This window comes from Spermophilus citellus (assembly GCF_964194105.1).
Source record: "Spermophilus citellus genome assembly, chromosome: 5".
Lineage (NCBI taxonomy): Eukaryota > Metazoa > Chordata > Mammalia > Rodentia > Sciuridae > Spermophilus > Spermophilus citellus.
In genome coordinates, this window is record NC_138186.1 from 47,204,929 (window position 1) to 47,220,814 (window position 15,886).

Consider the following 15,886-nt stretch of genomic DNA (forward strand, 5'->3'; position numbering starts at 1 on the left):
CATCTTCAGTTATCCTCAAGTATGCCCCTTCCATAGTCTTCCAGCAACTCCACCTATCTTATTCCACAGTCCAAAACCACTGGTGTCCTCCTTGACTCCTTTCTCACATTCCAGATTCGGTCCATTAGGAAATGCTGTAAAGTCCATCTTCAAAATAGATCCAGGATCTGATGACTCCCACCATTTTCACTGCTCACATCTCTGCTGAGGGGACCCACGTCTGCATCCAGGAACAGAACACTAGTAGGCCCCTGCAGTTTTGCTGCAACCTAGTTATGCAACCTCAAGATTCTCTTCTCAGCAGAGAAACCACAGTTCCTATTACAACACATTTCTGTTACAAAACAAATCACATGGTGGTCCTCTTCTGCTCAAACTGACTTCCAACTCCCTATTACTCAGAGAAAAAGTACAAAATCTTCCAGCATCCTCCAGGACTCATGATCTGGTTAAACCACCATCCAAATCTCAGTGACTGCTTCAGACACCCCACTTCCTTATTCTTCCCAGAACATGTAGATACACTCCTGCCCCAGTGCACTTGCCCTAAAGTTTCTCCTGCCTGGAACGAAATTGTTCTGGACACCCTCAAGGAATGATTCCTCATGTTCTTCAAAGCTTCAAAGATCTCCTTCCCAGTGATTTCCATGCTGACCATCTTAGTAAAACAGTCATCTTCCTTGTCCCCACACACTGGGATCACCTTTCCCATAATACTTTCTACCTTCTAACATCAACATTTTCCTTAGTCTGCCTAGAGTGTATCCTTTGCCTCTTCCCATTATGACACATGCTGTACAAGGTAGGCAACTTTTCTATTTCTCCTTCAATAAGGTTCCCACATGCAAAAAAAAAAAAAAAAATAGTGTGCCACATATCCAGTACACAACAAATATCAGCTGAATGAATGATCACTTTAAAGCACCTCTGTCTTCTAACACACTATGTTTTTTAATGGAGCCTCAGGTCAAGTGCTGCTCAGTGGCTACTGCAGCACAAGGTCCTCTAACACTGAGGTCAGGGCTGTCTGGTCTTTTGTTACAGTGCTATTGTCTCTCTCTCTCTCTCACACACACAAGGCCTCCTGCACTTCACAGCATACAAGTACATTTCTCCCTTCAGAAATGACAATTCTTAATTGGGAGTTCATAACCCACTTCAATCTAATGTATGAAATATGATATGTCAAGAGCTTTGTAATGTTGTGAACAACCAATAAAAAAAATAATTTAAAAAAAAAAAAGAAATGACAATTCTTGGCTCATAGGTCCTATTTTACAAATAAATATAAATTAAGGCTGGGCATGGTGGCGCACACCTATTATCCTAGCAGCTTGGGAGGCTGAAGCAGGAGGAACATGAGTTCGAAGCCAACCTCAGCAACTTAGGGAGGCCCTAAGCAACTCAGCAAGACCCTGTCTCTAATTTAAATATAAAAAATGATCTGGGGATGTGGCTTAGTGGTTAAGTACCCCTGGGTTCAAATCCCTGGTACCAAAAAAAATTAAATTAGGCTCTGAATTATAAATACTTGAATTTAAATTGGAGCCAGTGCTAGAATTACTAGAGCTAATGACAGGGAGAGAGGTAGACAAGCAGAGCAGAAAATGACTATCAGCAGGAATTTGTCTAAAATGGGAACTATGAGATCCCTCCTCTCAGCTAATCCTAGAATTAGAAATCAGACTTTAAAAGATTGGATAAATGGGCTGGGTTGTGGCTCAGATGTAGAGCTCTCCCCTAGCATGCGTGAAACACTGGGTTTGATCCCCAGCACCACATAAAAATAAAATAAAGGTATTGTGTCCACCTACAACTAAAAAATAAATATGAAAAAAAATATTGGATAAAGAAGGACAATCCAGGAAAAGGCCATGGAAGGAGGACAGGAGCTTATGAGTCTGAAAATCCATCTCTTGATACCACAGATACTGTGTGCACGGGCCTTGTGAAGACAATGACAGGAAAAACACCTCTTGCTGTTGCCACATCAGGTGCCACAGAGGAGAATGAGACCAGAACTCACTGGCAAGAAAAATAACAGGAATAATCCTCTTTAGAAAGGAAGACAGAGAATAAACACAAAAGATGTAGGATGAAGGTCACACCCAGATCTGGACCTAGATGGACCTGGTCACAGGACAGGAGACCGGTCTAGGAGACAAGACAAAGCTCTGGTAATATCAGTCCCCATGATCACAGGTCCTGGTGGGACAAGGTTCTATTGGAGGAACATAGACAAGGGAGTAAGGAAGACAACCCAGCTGAGGAGTAACCATGTCAAAGCCCAGCATGGACTGAGCACCAACGAGCCATAGCCCCATCCACAATGGCTTCCTCACAGCCCTCTCCTGTCCCCATCGGTTCTCAGTGCTCCCATTTATTTCCTCCCTCAAATTTTAGGAATCTTCTCTGTTAATTAACCACTCAATTGTTTGGGTCGAGATTTTGAAAAAAAATTTTATGTTCAGATTATTATTTTCAGGAAGGAAGTTGTAGTTCAGTGCACCTTGATGTTGAACCTAGGATGGAGTCATCCCAGCTGTACCTCTGCTGGTACAGGAAAGGTGACTGGGGAAGAGACAATGTGGGGACAAGAGTCCTGGAGAGCAGGGTTGGTCTGGTCGCTTCACCTCTTCTCATTATGCTCATAGAAACATAGACACATTCAGAAGTCATCTGCAGAGGTGGATGTGATAGTGCACAGCTGTAATCTCAGCTACTTAGGAGGCTGAGGCTGGAGGATTGCAAATTCAAGGCCAGCCTCAGTAACTTAGCAAGGCCCTAAACAACTTGGTGAGACTCCAAAGTAAAATATAAAAAGGACTGGGGATGTAACTCAGTGGTAAAGTGCCCCTGGGTTCAATTTCCAGTCCAAAAAAAAAAAAAAAAAAACAGAAACCAGTTGCAGAAAGAGAAGAGAATCCCTGTGTTCTTGGAATCACAAAGGGGAGACTTGAACAAATCTTGTGTTGCTCCATCCCACACAAGGCCGTTGTTTCATGCTTCAGAACAAAAGCACCATGAACAAATTCAGGGCAGTTCCTACCAGTGGTAATGTTCTGAACAACATATAGCTCACTCAAAAGATCCAGAGAGTACCTGTAACCTAGTCCAATCTCCTGTGCCCCAACCCCTCTCCTACTTATTAAGGCCCTCTAGGTCTCACCTTTACAGGCCTAGAGAAACATCAGAGCACTGGACACTGTCATTACTTAGGGCAGAAAAACATGATATACTCAGAGCCCAGAAGGGTGAGTTCCCCCATGGGCTCCTATACACACTATCCCAAAGCTTCCAGAGACAACATTCTCCCCCAATACTTACTTGGAGCCTAGATAACTCCTCTTCTATCTGTGAGAGAAAAAAATAAAAACAACAACCTGTGAGGAGCCAAGGAGAAGGCAGGGCCATGAGGACCCAGAGGAACGCCCTAGTCTTAGACCTCAGGGAAGTTTCTAGATTGCGACCACAGACTCAGGGAAAGAAAAGGAAAGGAGATATTCAGGAACTTAATCAACTGCCATCCTGGAGGTCTGTCCTCAGCAGTGACTTTCCCTGTGACCTCTGACTTCTGGGAATCAGGTCTTCGTCATCACCACCATAAAGGTAATAAATTTGTCCTGAATTTTCCTTGTGCTATGCAATAGAGGGTCAGCAAGTGCCTGTGGATGGTGCTTCCCATTAATGAGGCAGAGTTCACTTCTACCAGGGGCCTGGAACAAGAACACTCAGATCCCTCCATTTCCCTACCTGCATTCCTCCTCTGCATCATAACAGACACCACAGCTCCAGTGACCACAGCTACAAGGAGAACCAGGCCAACAACAATTCCCATGACAGGGATGGTGGACTGAGAAGGTGGCTCTGGGAAGAGAAGGGGAAGTAGGTGAGGGACCCTGACCCCCAGCTCTCAGCCCTGACCCTCCAGAAGAGCTCCCGCTTTCCCTGCCAACAGGCTCTGTACTTTCATCCCCTCCTTACCCCATCTCAGGGTGAGGGGCTCAGGCAGCCCCTCATGATGCACATGGCATGTGTATCTCTGCTCCTCTCCAGCAGGCACCACCACAGCTGCCCACTTCTGGAAGGTTCCATCCCCTGCAGGCCTGGTCTCCACAAGCTCCATGTCCTGAGTCTGGTCCTCCCCATCCCGCTGCCAGATCAGAGTGATCTCCTTAGGGTAGAAGCCAAGAGCCCAGCACCTCAAGGTGATGTCTCCTTCAGGGCTGGGGTGGTAGGTCACTCGTGTCTTTGGGGGGTCTAGGGGAAAAGTTGGAAAATTCAGCCACCTTGCATTATTCCTGGTACACTGAAGCAGCACTCATGAGACCATCAGAGAACAGACAGGACACTAAGGGTGGAGGAGATTGCAAAACACCTAGAGGCATCTGGGATAACTTATTTCTTGGAAAGGTCTAGAATCAGAGTAAGCCAGCCCAGGTTAGGAGGCTCGAGGTCTTTGAAGGGGAGAAAGGGGATTTCTGTTTCTGACTGGAGGCCAAGAAACTCAAAATATCTGGAGTCTGATAAGCAAAGGCTTTAAACGTGGGGCAAAGAACAAGATGTGGGAGAGATGAGTTCCCAATCAGCTGCTAAAGTCAAAGGGAAGTGCTGGCAGATCTGTGGTGCACAACTATTACTCAGAGGCTGAGGTAGGAGGATTGCAAGTTCAGTTCAAGGGCAACCTGAACAATTTTTTTCTCAAATGTGAAAAAAGAAAAAAAAAAGTGGGGTGGGTGGCTCAGTCGTAAAGCCCTTGCCTAGCTGGCAGTGAGTCTTTGGGTTCAATCCCCAGTACAGGAAGGAAGGAAGGAAGGAAGGAAGGAAGGAAGGAAGGAAGGAAGGAAGGGCTCATGGGTTATTTCAGGGACCTTCTCTCTCACTCCCTGGTGTTGGATCTGAAAATTTGATCTCCCCCTTTCCCTCCAGATGCCAGAGAGCTGCAGAATTCTAACCAGAATCCCGTTTTCCTCCCCTCCTCAAAGACGCCAGCAGCAGTAGGAGGGCAGAGGAGAGATATCCAAGAACCTCATATACCTGAGCGCTGCAGCATCTCCTTCCCCTTCTCCAGGTATCTGTGGAGCCACTCCACGCACGGGCCCTCCAGGTAGGCCCTGTAAAATTCCGTGTTCCACTTGTGCAGTGTGATCCGAGCCGCCGCATCCACCGCGGTCCAGGAGTGCAGGTCCTCGTTGAAAGCGAGGTAATCTACGCCATCATACGCTGCCTGACGGTACCCGCGGAGGAGACGTCCATCTGGCCCCACTTCACAGCCCAGGGTCCACTGGAGCGTATGAGATCCTGGCCCCGTCCTCGTGATCAGCCACCGCCCCCAGCCAGCCCCCACCCTCACCAATCCAAGGGGATTTCTACCAAGGTTGAAAATGGAACCGGGTTAACGGCCCCCAGCAGGTTTTTCCCAGGTGGAGGGTCTTCGTGAGTCTCGAAGACTGGGAATGAACCTTGGACTTGGGGACCAGGGACAACTCGGGCCAGTCGAGGGTGGTGGGGGTAGTGATTTCCTACCCGGACCCGGAGTCACTCACCGCCCTCGCTCTGGTTGTGGTAGCGGAGCAGGTTGCGCAGGTTTCCTAGGTCGATCTGTGCCGAGTTTTTGCAGATCCGTGTCTGATCTTCCCAATACTCAGGCCCCACCTGATCCATCCACTGCGCCCGCGGCTCCATCCTTGGATTGGCGGCGTAGCTGTCGAAGAGCACGAACTGCGTGTCGTCCACGTAGCCGACGGTCATGTACTGGTACTCTCTGCGGCCCGGCCAGGTCATGGCGATATCGAAATATCTCAAAGAGTGGGAGCCTGAAGGGTAGGTGCGACCAGGATCCCAGTTGGATGAGACCCGGAGGAAAGGAGGAGGGGCAGGTGCTGGTGAAACCGAACAGACGCGGCGGGATGCAGAACTCGAGAGGGGAGTGACCAGGAGGGAGACGAAGTAGTGGGGTCTGGGCTGTGAACTACCAAGGAAGAGTAGTTAGGGTAGGAGTTGGGGATTAAAGATCGGTGGCAGCGGGTCGCGATCCCCCCCTGTCCAGCGCTTCCTCCCGGCGGTCCCTCCGGAATCCGCACTCACCTGCCCAGGTCTCGGTCAGGGCCAGGACCCCCAAGAGCACCAAGAACAGGGTTCGGCGCGCCATGATCCTATTCTCAGATTTGGGGAGACCTCCAGTCCCAGCCTGTCTCTGAGGACTTTATAACCCGGAACCGCGGCGACGATGACTGGCTTCCCTAGGAACCCAACACCCAGTGGGATTGAGAACTGCTGTCGCGTCACGAATATCCAGGCAGAAACACCCGAGTCGGGCTGGGAAGTGGAGGAGCGAAACGTCAGGACAAAGAGGAATCCCCAAAACTCGACTTTAGCACCATAGACCTTCAAACACCAGGCTTGGGCCTGAGACCTTGAAATCCACGAACTGAGATCTGGAACTTTATCCTGACAATAGCTCTCTGTCACATGTCTCTCTGAATCCAGGGTCTGAGAAAACCTTAGGAGACAGACACTCAAGCTGAACTCAAACCCCTTTTCTCTTCCTGGATTCCCTCTCTCTGAGCTATACCCCTACTCCCTAACAGAACTCCTGGATTTTTCTAGAAGAAAATTCACCCACAGGAAAAATGATGCCAAACAATGAGTTGGCCTACAAATGGAGACAGAGGGAAGATTTCTCCTTAAACTTGGCACCATATAGATTCCCATAGACACCAGGATCCTGTTTTTTTATTAACTGCAGCACAGTCTGGATAACCCCTGAGTAGTCAGAAATCATATATATATATATATATATATATATAGTATACACGACAACAACTATATATAGTTGTTTATATATACATATATGTATGTATATACATAAACAACATATATAAATATATATAATTATATATAAACAAATATATATATATATATATATATATATATATATATAGAGAGAGAGAGAGAGAGAGAGAGAGAGAGAGAGAGAGAGTTGTTGTTCTTGTTTTTGACTGGTGTGGTGGTGCTGTTACAGGGGGCATTGAACTTCCCCCAAGCTGAGGCAGTCCACAGATGAACCCCATCTTCCTTCAAAGCAAATTCTTACAATCATGTCATAAAGATTTTAGACAGTTGCTCAGAATAACAGGCATGAGTTTATTAGAAGGGATAGGAAAGGGGAAAAGGGAGAGAATGGATCTTCTCTGAAATAAAAGGGTCTATAACACCTTTCCTGCCCTCCAATTTTATTAGGTGACCCAGGGAAGTTTCTAGAATGTCCAGTCCAGGTCCACCTTTTGACTTTTGACTAACAGCCTAGAAACTGCAAGGTCTGTCTTAAAGACATGATGTGATATTCACAGAGTTGGAGACTTTAAGGAAATTGAGCCCCCCTGTTTTTGCCTCAGTTTTCTGCCTCCTTAATCAGATTATAATCCTTTAAATACCCCTCCACAAACTTTCTTTGTGAAGGTATTGATGTTTGGGTTTCCAGGGTGATTGGGTGATTATGGTAAATTTCCATGAAATTTATGGGGGATCCAGGCCACCTGGTAGGGTGCAACATTGTGGGGAGCCGCTCTGAATGAACATGACTTCCAGTCCTGAAGCAGGGAGCTCTGACTAATCACTACATTTCATAGTGACTTGGGGATTGTTTCAGTTCAGATAGCAAGGCCTGACTTCAGGTGTAGGCATATCTGCTGGGGTTGAATTACACTCACCTGCTCCCTTGTAATCTTACCCCTTCTGCCCTTTTATGAATAGAACTTTCTAAGAATAGTGTCCCCACCAAATAAACGCTCACTTCTGAATAGGCTTCCCTCTCTCTCATCAGCCTCTCCTGACTTTCTCTTGCTCTCACTTTTGGGGAGCTTGAGGCCGAGAGCTGGAAAAAAACCATCCTGAAGCTTGTGTAAAGGTAATTTATGTCTGTGTTTTATTTTGCATCACCCCAAATTCACACAAGCAACCTTAGTTCAGCCATCCACGCTGAACAGGGGCAGCACAACATGATCTTAAACAATAACTTTTCTTAAGGGGATGTTATTATGGCTGGGGAAGGTTTTAACATACCAAGCCCCCATTTTCCATGTGCTTCTCTGTCAGATAAGGCACCTGTGGTTCTCAGTTGCCCTTCATTTTCCTGTCTTTTTTTTTTTAAATACTGGGGATTGAACTCAGGGGCACTCAACCACTGAGCCACATCCCTAGCCCTATTTTAGAGACAAGGTCTCACTGAGTTGCTTAGCACCTCACTTTTGCTGAGGCTGGCTGGCTTTGAACTTACAGTCCTCCTGCCTCAGCTTCCTGAGCTGCTGGGATTACAGGCATGTACCTCTATGCTTTGTTCCTTGTCTTTTCCTTTTCCTTTTTTTTTTTTTTTTTTTTTTGTACTGGGTGTAAGAAAAGAAGCAAATGAAGTAAATAAAGAGAGAAGAGAGGCAGTAACAGGTTTATTCATGACAAACCTGCAGAGCTGGGCTCAGTGGAGACTGAGACCCATCTTCCACTTACAGCAGGGGTAGATATAGGGGCATGAGGGAGTGGGGGAATTGTTTTGCAGTTAAGCCATTGATAAGGGGTTGTCAGGGAAAGTTTCTCATGGTCCTCACCTCTATTATTTTAGGTTCCATGTCAAACCAGGTGTTTTTAGGATTCCAGTCCCAGAAAACAATTTCCTTTTTTGTAAGATGATGGAGTATTGTCTGGGTTTTAGGGTCTGGCTGAGTCAGAGTGACTGTGAGAGGACTCATTCTAAGATGGAGACTATGTTTCAAAATGGTGTTGCCTGTGTCAAGTTCTACTTAACATTCCTGCCTTTTTTCTTTTTATTCCATAAGAAAGGGGTGAAGGGAGAAGGAGTGGCAATGTCTTTTGAATTACTTCCTGCTGAGAGAGAGCTTCCATTGAGAATTCATATAAACATTGGTACTGAACAGCTCTAATGGAACTAGCAGGAGGATGTTCTGGACCCTCTGATCAATACTGGTGTTGACGGTTCTATAAACGGGAGGTGAATAGCTGAAACAGGAAGGGCCCAACTGTAAGCAAAAATGACCGAAAACGGGAGCAGACCTTGGATCAGCAAGCTGTCTTTATTAAGCATCCATGAAATGACACATGACAAATTTTTAGGGGAGAAAATGGCGACTGGTTATAAGAGGGGTCTGCTTTTTATAGTTTTTAATGAGAGTTAATCACAGCAGAATGTTTAGTGGGACTTAATCATCAGAGACTTGGGACATGCCGGTCGGGCAGTCAGAAAACTAGTTTTGCAGATTAAAAATCTAACTCAGGAAAACAGTTGTAATAGCTTGAAACTCATTGTTACTGGGATAAAAATCCAGAGCCCTTTTGTTTGCCTTCCCCTCTCAGACTCAGTGTTACTGGGAAAGGATGAAAGCCCAGAGACCAGGGCCCGGTGTTTGCCTTCCCCTCCTCTCCTCCTGGATTATACTGTCCTCCTTTTCTCCCTGGGGGCTGTCATTTTCCTTTTCTTGGGAGATGTTATTTTCCATATCCTTCACAAACAACAAGGCCAAGAATTATACAGAGAATTGGAAAGAGAAAAAGGGCCTAGGCAATTCCTGTCTAGTTAGTGGATAAACAGTTATAAGAATTATATTTACAAAGAAGATTCACTGATTATAGTTGAGACAGCCAGAGTGGTGATAGGAGACAACTCCCTTTAGCCGAAGGTAGGGTCTTGTAGGAAAATTTTAATGGGAGTGTGGTGGGTGGCCATGTGGGCTTGGAGGTATCCCACATTGTGGTTGACATTTCAAGGAGGAGCAATGGCAGGGATGTTAGAGGGGAAGGAAAGGCATCTGGTTGGCATAACAGGATAAAGGAAGCAGAAGAGTATAGTGAGCTATGGTGGGAATGAAAATGAATGAAGGCGTTGAATATGGTTAGGATGTCACTGCCAAGGATATGGGTTGGGCAGCCAAGCCAGAGTGGGGCCTTCTAGTCAGGCAGCCAAAAACAGACAAAAAAAAAAAAAAAAGCTTTAACCTAGGGTTTTAATGTGGGATAGTGGGATCCCATTCTCTAAGGTTCCCATTTCTGTCTACCTATAGATAATCTATTTCATGCCTCAATTCCTCCTCTGAAGATGTCCTTGACTGCTATCAGGAAAAGGGACAATGACTGCTCTGGTTTCTTCAAGCTAATAGTGGGTGTCATCTGTGGCAGTCAGGGAAACCCTTCAGAGGGTCTATCTAGGGGTCCTCAGTAGAATTTGGGAGGCAGCTCCATGGCGGGGGGGGGGGGGGTCTGGTTCCATGACCACCTGGAGCTTAATGGTACTGTAGGCATCTTATGAATCAGGGCAGTCCAGAGGTCCACGATGGCTGTTAGCAGGTGACTAGACAAGTTGTACAAAGGGCAGAGATCATGCTAGGACAACAACAAACAATAGAGCAAAGCACTGTTTTCTGCAAACAGCACAAAAATGATCAGTGTTACTAGCCAGCCTCTGAAGACCACGAAAATAGTAACTTATTAGAGTATGGGGGTGTAGTCTGACACATCATTTATTTGTGAGTGGAGGCCATACAAATTTTTGGAAACAGTAGTAGAATTGCTTGAAACTAACATTTAATTTTTATAATGGCATAGGTGCCCCCTTGAGCTGTGGAATGCCATCTGATTTCTGTAAAGTAGCTTTTTGCTGGTATTACCTCTGTATTCGTTGAAAGATCCCTTCAGTTTTGTCACTTAATTCTCTCTTGGTAAAGTCAGTTAGGGCTTTTATGTATCACATTATATATCTCCTAAACTTTACATCTTAAAAGACTTGTATTCTTACAAACAACAATAAGTGTTGGCGAGGATGTGGGGGAAAAGGTACACTCATACACTGCTGGTGGGACTGCAAATTGGTGCAGCCAATATAGAAAGCAATATGGAGATTTCTTGGAAAATTGGGAATAGAACCACCATTTGACCCAGCTAACCCTCTCCTCTCTTTATACGCTGACTCAAAAACAGCATACTACAGGGACACAGCTACATCAATGTATATAGCAGCACAATTCACAATAGTTAAAATGTAGAACCAACCTAGATGCCATTCAATAGATTAATGGATAAAAAAAATGTGGCATATATACACAATGGAATATTACTCAGCAATAAAAGAGAATAAAATCATGGCATTTTGCAGTTAAATGGATGGAGTTAAAGAAGATAATGCTAAGTGACGTTAGCCAATCCCAAAAAAAGACAAATGCCAAATGTTTTTTATGATATAAGGAGACTGATTCATAGTGGGATAGGGAGAGGGAGCATGGGAGGAATAGATGAACTCTAGATAGGGCAGAGGAGTTAGAGGGGAAAGGAGGGGACATGGGGTTAGAAATGATAGTGGAATGTGATGGTTATTATTATCCAAAGTACATGTATGAAGACACGAATTGGTGTGAATATATTTTGTATACAACCAGAGATATGAAAAACTGTACTCTCTATGTGTAATAAGAATTGCAGGCGTCACCGCCGCCGCCCCCCCACCCCGGCCTGCTGCAACCGTCCCGCTGCAGTGCGAAGGGCTGAAGATGGCCCGGTGGCAGAGCTACGTGGACAACCTGATGTGCGATGGTTGCTACTGCGACACCATTGTCGGCTACTGCGACGCCAAATATGTCTGGGCGGCCACGGCCACGGCCAGGGGCGTCTTCCAGAGCATCACGCCAGTAGAAATAGATATGATTGTAGGAAAAGACCAGGAAGGCTTCTTTACCAATGGTTTGATTCTTGGAGCAAAGAAGTGTTCAGTGATCAGAGATAGTCTATATGTCGATGGTGACTGCACAATGGACATCCGGACAAAGAGTCAAGGTGGCGAGCCAAAATACAACGTCACTGTCGGCAGAGCTGGTAGAGTCTTGGTCTTTGTAATGGGAAAAGAAGGGGTCCATGGAGGCGGATTGAATAAGAAGGCATATTCAATGCCAAAATACTTGAGAGACTCTGGGTTCTAGCTGCTAGGCAGACTGTTAAGTATTAGGGGAAATTGCTCTTAAACTTTCCTAGCGGTAAGCTTAAGTCTAAATTCTGGAAATTTTATTAGCAGTGCAGGGTGATGGGGTATGAACTGTGTCTCCTGTGTATCCCTCTGTTGGTGGGGAAAGGTGTCTTTCTTTCTGCCCTCCCCTCCTTAAGTAATGCTGTTCACTTTTCTTTTGTTTCTCTGTGTACTCCAGCCTTGGTTATAGTCATGGGAAAGGAAGGTGTCCACAGAGGCACACTTAACAAGAAAGCCTATGAGCTCGATTTCTACCTGAGGAGGTCTGATGTGTAAGCAGCCTCTCCCCATCTACCTAGCAGCTGTCTGCATTGCCACCCCAATTGTGGTCATCTGCTACCAGACTAGATAGATGGTAGCTAGTTTTCTTTACCTACTTTCTAATGTCATGGTTCCTGTTTGCCCAATGATCATTTGTCTGTTAACTACTATATGTAACCAACCCCTACTGGCAACATAATTGCAGCACAATAATGATTTGCATGATACCTTGAAATTGGGGGGAGGGGCATGCCAAGTTGGGCATCACTTTGTCTTAGCAATTAATGGGATATTGATTACTAAAATAAGTTAATAGTAAGCAAGGCGCCGGTTGTACAATCTCTAATTTAATCAATGTCTTTTCAGCACTTTGAGCTTTACTTGGCTCACTTAGTCTTCCTTTTGTAACACATGGTTGGGAGGAGAAAGTGCATGCATCTGACCTATTAAGGGTTTCTTTCGAATGGCACTACTTTAGGGACATTCTAGTATTCATGGATCACCTTTCTCCCAAAGACCTCAGATCAGACTGACTTCTGTCTTTCTGTTTCTGACTAACTTGGTCCAATGTTCATCTCAGGATCCAAGATTTGTCAGGTGAGGGTGCCCTTCACCATTGGGCCAAGTCAGTCAGAAACAGAAAGACAGATGATGGTTGATATTTGATACCCGTGAGTGCTGTCAGGGTCAGACTCGGGACATTAGACCTTCATGCAGCACAGGGGAGTCTTTTACCTTCAGTTGTTTCAAGCTTTCCTCTGTCCCATACGCCAATTCTCTTCCACAGAAAGGAAACTGAAGCAAGTCAGAACTGACATTCCCAATGCCTAAGCAAAAGGGGATTGTTCCACCTTCACCAGTAAGCCAATCACCTGAGTCTTTTTTTTTTTTTTTTTTTTTTTTAGAGAGGGGAGAGAGAGTGAGAGAGGGGAGAGAGAGAGAGAGAGAGAATTTTTAATATTTATTTTTTAGTTCTCGGCGGACACAACATCTTTGTTGGTATGTGGTGCTGAGGATCGAACCCGGGCCGCACGCATGCCAGGCGAGCGCGCTACCGCTTGAGCCACATCCCCAGGCCTCACCTGAGTCTTAAGATCAGCAGCTGTGCTAGTCACTTTTAACTGGCTTGTCCATGAAGAAAGAGCATAGAGAAGAGAAATAAGAACTCCCTTTTCGGTGTTACTGTTAGAAATAACTAGATGTCACAAGAAATCAAACATGTACAGGAAAGTGAGTAGGCAAGGTAAACCTTTACTTCTGGCAGAAAGGCATACTTCCAGAACCTGACTAGTTAGCATGCCTGAAGGGCAGACCACCTGCTTATATCTCTAACCTAAGGTAGTACTGCCCTTCACTCTGATTAGAGGAATTTGGGGTTACAATCTGTGCAATTGGCTAATTTTAATATTAGGGTGGGCAAAAAGGGAGGGCTACAATTGGATCCAATTCAGGCTGAATATTCTGAAAATGGAACTCCAGACCTTCTATTTCTCACATTACTTACCCTTCCAAAAATCCCAGGTGGGCCCCCATAAATGTAACACAGAGGGTGGATGGGTAGGTTTTCTGTCTTGTAAATTTTTTAAGAGAAAGAGAGAGAGAGAGAGAGAGAGAGAGGGGGGGGGAATTTTTTAATAATTATTTTGAGTTTTTCAGTGGACACAACATTTTTTATTTTTATTTTATTTTTATGTGGCACTGAGGATCAAACCCGGGTCCTGCCCATGCTAGGCGAGTGCTCTACCACTGAGCCACAATCCCAGCCTTTGTCTTGTAAATTTGAAGAATGAAATCCATGGACAAAAGGATGAGAGAGAGAGCAAAGTAACAGGATTTATTAGAGTAATAGAAAGTAGAGCTCCCAAAGAGGGAGGGGTCCCAAGAAATAAATGCCTTGAGGGTTTTTGTTGTTGTTGTTGTTGTTGTTGTTGTTTTAATTAAAGAATGTGAAAAGTTGAGTAGTTTTGGCAGAGAGAAGGTTTGGAGTGGAGGTACCAGGCCTGGACATATGGAACCTTGGACCATTTGCCATTGCAGTGGAGAAAGTTTTCAAGATCTCAAGAGAATTTGGAAGTCAAATTCATTATCAGGCCAGTGACTTGTATTGGGGCCAGGCAGTAAGTCTGACAGTGTCTTGGAGACCCAGAATCTGGGTATGTTCATGAAGGCACCCCAGTGGGGTGTGTCATGGAGGTTTTGACGGGGTCTGGCCCATGCTGGACAAATGGATTGAGGAGGGCCCCCCCAAAAAAAACTCCAGCAAAGAGAAAAGACAAAAACAAGGAGTGTCCCCACAAGAAATTGATTTCTCTAACGTTGTTCCAAGAACAATCAATAGAAAAATAGGCAATTGATGGTGTCCCCCCATAAAACAAGTCATTGCCACCCTGTGGTGGTGAGGGTTTCTCACCCAGGGCTGGGATTTGTCAGTGTAACAGTACCCATGGAGAAAGAAATTGAGGCAGGGATTCCAGAAATCCAGATGAGTCTATGGGGGTCACTCACCCGGTGATGGCCAGTGGTGGATGAGAAGTCCAGCAATGTGAGTGGTCCTTACTGGAGACATCAGAGGAAGAGGTAGTAGAATGAGAGAGGGAAAGAAAGAGACTGGATTGAGGTCAAGGGAAGGCCTGGAAGAGCTGCCTGAGGAGGGGGGACCTCAAACGCCAGTCCTGGGTTTCAGCACTAAAATGTAAGGAAAGAAGTGAATGAAGGAAATAAAAAGAGAGGAGAGGAGGCTCAACAGTAACAGGGGTTTATTCATGACAAACCTGCAAAGGGGACCCAGTGGAGACTGAGACCTATCTTCTGCTTACAGCCTGGGGTAGGTACAGGGGGATAAGGGGGTAAGGGTATTTTTTACAGTTATACCATTGCTAAGGGGTTGACAGGGAAGGATCCTTGTGGTCCTCATCTCTATTCTTTAAGGTGGTCACTGTTCCATGTCAAACCAGGTATTTTCAGGATTCCAGTCCCAGATAACAATTTTCTTTCTTTGTATGATGGAGTATTGTCTGGTGCTTATTGTCTGGGTTTAAGGTCTGACTGAGTCACAGTGACTGTGAGGTAACTCCATGGAGGCCATGTTTCAAAATGGTTTTGCCTGTGTCAAGTTCTTCCCAACACTGGGGATTGAACTCAGGGATGCTTTACCACTAAAATACATCCCCAGCTTTTTTTTTTCAGACAGGGTCTCACTAGGTTGCTTAGGGCTTCACAAAATTGCTTAAGCTGGCCTCTAACTTGCAATCCTCCTACCTCAACCCCCCATCACCAGGATTACAATGTGCACCACTGTGTCCAGCCTTTATCATCTTTCCCCTGCTCACCCATTCATGTCTCAGTAGCTACCTAGCAGTACATGCCTGTAATCCCAGCTACTCTGGAGGCTAAGGCAGGAGAATTCACAAGTTCAAGACCAGCCTGATCAACTTAACAGGACTCTGTCTCAATTTTTAAAAAATTAAGAAAGGGCTGGAGAGCTAGCTCAGTGATAGCATTTAACTAGCATGTGCACCATACTGGGTTCAGTTCCCAGTAGGAGTGGAGGGTATTTTGGTCCCTTCATTTGTAAGTATGTCCAAATAGCATTGCTCTTAAGACTCA

General features: G+C 45.4%; 2 protein-coding genes across 11 annotated transcripts in view; one reads left to right on the top strand and one right to left on the bottom strand.

The window, feature by feature from the left end:
- Positions 1 to 6,243, bottom strand: part of LOC308648946 (saoe class I histocompatibility antigen, A alpha chain-like) — a 29,876-nt gene extending 23,633 nt beyond the window's left edge. For 7 of the 10 annotated variants that reach the window (XR_014021943.1, XR_014021944.1, XM_081294167.1 and 4 more), the window contains exons 1-4: positions 6,088 to 6,243; positions 5,547 to 5,816; positions 5,038 to 5,301; positions 3,985 to 4,260 (exon numbers count right to left, since the gene is read on the bottom strand). Coding sequence is in view for 8 of the 10 variants with exons in the window: in XM_081294167.1 (XP_081150293.1) it covers positions 3,985 to 4,260; positions 5,038 to 5,301; positions 5,547 to 5,816; positions 6,088 to 6,151 (874 nt within the window). In the remaining 2 variants the exon portion in view is untranslated. Of the gene's footprint in view, positions 1 to 1,248; positions 2,680 to 2,699; positions 3,006 to 3,327; positions 3,355 to 3,753; positions 3,868 to 3,984; positions 4,261 to 5,037; positions 5,302 to 5,546; positions 5,817 to 6,087 lie in introns of those variants that run through there. The other 3 variants (XM_081294170.1, XM_081294165.1, XM_081294171.1) reach the window with 3 other exon arrangements.
- A 5,306-nt stretch (positions 6,244 to 11,549) lies between these two features.
- On the top strand, positions 11,550 to 12,679 carry LOC308648974 (profilin-2-like; the record flags this gene model as incomplete). Its single annotated transcript, XM_081294220.1, has 1 exon — positions 11,550 to 12,679. One exon carries the CDS (start codon positions 11,550 to 11,552, stop codon positions 11,973 to 11,975), a length of 426 nt encoding a protein of 141 aa, XP_081150346.1. The 3' UTR covers positions 11,976 to 12,679.
- Between the last annotated feature and the right edge of the window lie 3,207 nt (positions 12,680 to 15,886).